Below are 4583 nucleotides of genomic sequence, written 5' to 3'. Positions count from 1 at the left end.
ACGAAGATTTGTCATTAACCCATAATGATGGGTGGTCGATTAAAACAAGATACTTAGAGTCCAGAGGATATGCTGGGCTTTATGGCAAATCTAGGCCAAATTTGGAAATATTATTAACAATCACTGAATCAGTGACCATAACCCACTATTACCAAAATAATAATCCAGAAAGTTTCATAAACTTCAGTAAATGTCATATAAACAAGGTATTATTACCAAGAGAATGGGGTTTAAATATATATATATATATATATATATATATATATATATATATATATATATATATATATATATATATATATATATATATATATATATATATATAAGAAGTTATAAGATAAATTCAAAGCTAATATTGTGAATCGCATTTTATAGACCATTTTTTTTCAAGTCGAACTCTTTGGTCTTTTTTTTTATATGTATTGTAATTTTTGTCTTAATTTATGCACATTGCCATAAAAATTGCGACTTTTTACATCATAATAGGCGTTCTAATCTCATTTGAATTTATTATTGGGGCAATAAATCATCTTTTTTGGTACAAAAATACTATTTTTAGTTGGAAAAACATATGCTGTGATCAAAATATACACCAAGTATAAAAACAGAGCCTAAAATTTGAATAAAAAAAGGGGGACCATTTTTATAAGTTTAATAAAATAGGGGGAACAAAAGTGAAATTAAGTCAATAATATAGTATCATAGTAGTATAAAAAAATATTAAAAAATATTTAAGGGGGACCGTAGCCTCTGTTAATCTCCTTCTAGCTCCGTCCCTAGTGGTCAGGGATATGCCTGGTGAGAGGGAGGTAGTAAAGGTATCAGGAATAAAAAAAAAAAAAAAAAAAAAATTAGGTATAACGGTGCTGCTGTATTGTGTCAAACTTGTGTGAAAATAACATTACTCAAAATCTTTATAGTGGATATATTTTTGGTAGGCGTGCTTAAATCCAAACTAATCCAAAAAATAATCGTAAATCGATCCAAAAAATTGAAAATCGTAAAAATCCGAATATTTTTTGATATGTTTGGAGGTCCTTTTATGAAAACCGCTGGATCGGATCGAATTTTGGATTGATTTTTCAAAACCAAATCAAACCGCATACATAATTTTTAATAGTTATTTAACTTTTTATTAGTATTAGTATGATATATATTGCATTAACATATTAATTGTTGGTTTTTAATTTTCTGAATAATACTTATTAGTTCAATTTCATCAATTTCTTTTTACGATTTCATAAATTTCAAATATATTTGATAACTGTGATTGCAAAATATTAATTTTTAACATATTATATGTTATATTTTAAGTCAAATATATTATTTTACCATGTATTTGTAATTTGGATATTCAAAAACTGATTCAAATTAAACCGCACAAAATTGAATCGAATTTTTTTAATTAGTCATTCAAAACTGAACTGAACCACGAGTAATTTTAACTTTAGATCGAATGTATTTTTACCACAAAACCGTTTCAAACCGAACCGCGAGCACCCTCGTCGTATATGTAAAATCTTCATTGTAATTTACACGTTAATCAATTTGTTGCGCTGTACGTCTACAAACTATAGAATATTGATTATTATAAACACAAACCAAACTTTTGAAAACAGCCGCAATAGTATGTTTAGGTACAACGTGTTTCATTTCATGTGGCCTAGCCGAAATTTGCCTGCTACAGCCAAATAATGTCATGCAAAGTTGCAAAACTGACAGAACTAGTTTTAAGTTGTGGAATTAATGGGTTCATGCACCATTACATTCACTTTCCTAGTGACCACTATACAGATTCATTGTATATATATTTGCATGCATACATCAATCCATTACCAAAAACTGCATATTTCCCCATTCTAATTTTGGATCTATGACATAATCAAACCAAGCTGTCACATTGAATTGACAATGAATCACCAATTATTATTGCACATGTGCAGTGCATTCTGCATTACTCTGCTAACTGACGCATATAATTTCATTTTTCAATCAAATTCCTTGTGACTTAGTTAGGTTTAAGTCCAAAATTTACCGGTCTAAATATTATACATAAATTCCATTGACCTAATTGAATTTGATGCTTTATCTGTCCTGATGTGTCTCTCTTAATCTAAATTGTTTAATTTCTAATTTCACCAATATTAATGACCTGAATACCCAAACTGAAACGGATCACCCAAGTTCCACAAAAATCCATTAGGATTATGTTGATATAAACTGGAAATTTCGTTAACCCGGTGTGTCCTCATGCCACTCTGAACCTCTTCGTCCGTGGGGTTCTTGGACGTCGAGGACAAATCCATGTGGCCAAATGGCGTAACCGAAGGGACGCAAAAGTCATTACAACTATAATTCAACATCCCTTGTGTTTGGCTCTCTGAATCAAATTCAGGTATTGATTCAAGATCCGGAGGGCTAACCCAATCAGGGAAAATTCTGGCGCCCATGTTCTGAAACCCGAATTTCTCCTCTTGATGTTGCATTTGGAGCGATGTCACTCGTGGAAGCTCAAAGCTTTGGTCATTGATTTCCAGGAACGTGTCTAACATGTCTTCCGCGTGTGATGAGGATGAAGGCGATGATCCATTGCTGCATTCTTTGCTTGAAAATGTTCGAACTTCCTTCTGTAAGCTTGAGTTCTTCTTGTATATGCGACATAGAACCCAATCATCCAACTGCATCATATAATCAAACAAATCATATATGTTAGATTCTTTATTTTTCTTATTGATTAAAACAGAACAAGGGAATATAATATGATTTTGTTGCATACTTTTGAGCTTCCAAGGTTGTGTTTCCGCGAAGCGTCAAGAAGGCGATACTCGTGCATAATCCAATTAGTTTTTGTGCCTTTTGGTGCTTTTCCAATGTAGAAAACAAGTGCTTTTTTTATGCCAACTTTTCTACCTTCAGTTGTGATAATTTTGTCAGTTCCCGTCGCTTTCCAGTAACCCGACCCAGCAACTCTGTTAGGTCGAGAACCATTCGGATATTTTCTATCCCTTGGACTGAAAAAATACCATTCTTTCTCACCAAAATTTGCCTTGCCTACACCAAAACCATAACTACAACATTAAATTGTATCCAAGTAAAACAAATTCAATTTAACCAAAATCTTTTCTGCAATTTCAATGAATCGCGATTAAATGTGCAGCCATTGATGCAGTCGCAAAACATTTTGCAACTGCAATACTAAAGGTTGTATCAGGTGATGTGGTGTGCAATTTAAAACCATGGGAACGACAATTAAAACATAGATAGATGAAAATTAATTACCTGGAAGAACCCAGGGATCGAATTTGTATAAATCAATTTCAGCAATAATTGGCAAAGAAAAATGGTGTCCAGCAACTTTGCGACATAGATACTGCACAAGAAGTTCCTCGTCAGTGGGGAAGAATCTGAAACCAGGTGGTAAACTCAACTGTGAGAGAGGATCTTTCTCTGGAATTCCCATTATGATATAACAAAGAAACAAAAAAGAAGAAGAACTAGTGTTTTTTTTTAGTATTGAAGAAGAAGAAGAAGAAGAAGAAGAGAGAAAATTGTTACTGTGATTTTGATTTTTAATTTTCTTTCTAATACTGGAAGATATGGCGGTTATTTATATAAGAGAGAAAATGCATGGTGGTGATCTTTGTTGTTGTATGTTGTGGGACCCATTTGAGTTTTGAGCCTGTAATGATATGCCACGGAGATGGTTTAAAAAGATGGTTGTGCGGACAATCTTATCTGTTGCTCGTACGGTCCGTGGGATTTGACGGGTCCGATTCAATGTATCAAACTGTTCATTGTTCACGATTTAGAACAGAAATTATTGTTAAAAATAAAAGAGAAATTATTTTTGACCAAAATAAAGGAAAGTAACATTTTCTTCTTTACACAGGATAAAGACTTGAATATATGGATATATTTATTATTTAAAATAATGATTGGAATACAATGTTTTATAGAATATTCTCTCAAACAATAAGATATATCTATACTATAAAAATTATAAAAAAAAAAGAAAAAAGAGTTTAATGGATATGATATGTGAGTGTAAATTAATTTTACACTCACATTCAATAGGAATCAAACATTTTTCCATGTCATACAATTATAGTGGGACATAGTGGATGATTTGGCGAAATACATGGTTGGTATTAATTGACGGTGTAATATCAGTTTACACTGTCTATGCATATACATCTTTCTAAAAAAAAAACATTAATAAGTGACTCTAAATATTACTACTTCCATCTTTAAATATAAGATCTTTTTTAGAAAAATACGGAGATTATGAAAGTTGATTGTGGTATTAAATTTGTTGATAATTGATATTGTTTTTATAATTTTATCCTTTAAGAGAGAATAAGTTAATGGTTTTTAGTGTATTTATCAGAGATTGTAGAAAAAGATGCACTATAATTAGGGGTATATATGTTGGTAAAAAAATATTTATAATGTCCTTGGAAATTTGAAAGGGATATACTCCCTCCGGTCCTTATTATAAGGAACAATTTGGAAAAAACACACATACCAAGAAACCTTATCTTTCTTAATAAAAATTCTAAAATTTTACAATCTATTCCAAAACT

General features: G+C 31.2%; 1 protein-coding gene across 1 annotated transcript; it reads right to left on the bottom strand.

The window, feature by feature from the left end:
* Positions 1 to 1632: 1632 nt before the first annotated feature.
* On the bottom strand, positions 1633 to 3681 carry LOC123895364 (NAC domain-containing protein 72-like). Its single transcript, XM_045945643.1, has 3 exons — positions 3280 to 3681; positions 2777 to 3051; positions 1633 to 2678 (listed from the first exon to the last, which is right to left on the bottom strand). The coding sequence occupies exons 1-3, from the start codon at positions 3458 to 3460 to the stop codon at positions 2145 to 2147; spliced, it is 990 nt and encodes a 329-aa protein (XP_045801599.1). The 5' UTR covers positions 3461 to 3681; the 3' UTR covers positions 1633 to 2144.
* Between the last annotated feature and the right edge of the window lie 902 nt (positions 3682 to 4583).

The sequence above is a fragment of the Trifolium pratense genome, linkage group LG7 (genome assembly GCF_020283565.1).
Source record: "Trifolium pratense cultivar HEN17-A07 linkage group LG7, ARS_RC_1.1, whole genome shotgun sequence".
Taxonomy (NCBI): domain Eukaryota; kingdom Viridiplantae; phylum Streptophyta; class Magnoliopsida; order Fabales; family Fabaceae; genus Trifolium; species Trifolium pratense.
This window is presented reverse-complemented; position numbering and strand designations above follow the sequence as displayed.

What these genes read in the sequence shown, in the direction of transcription:
- LOC123895364 (XM_045945643.1), bottom strand. Translation starts at nt 3,460, where the DNA reads ATGGGAATTCCAGAGAAAGATCCTCTCTCACAGTTGAGTTTACCACCT. An exon ending in CGATCCCTGGGTTCTTCCAG is followed by an intron (nt 3,052 to 3,279) that starts GTAATTAATTTT and finishes GTTTTGGTGTAG; the next exon opens with GCAAGGCAAATTTTGGTGAG. An exon ending in ACAACCTTGGAAGCTCAAAA is followed by an intron (nt 2,679 to 2,776) that starts GTATGCAACAAA and finishes TATATGATGCAG; the next exon opens with TTGGATGATTGGGTTCTATG.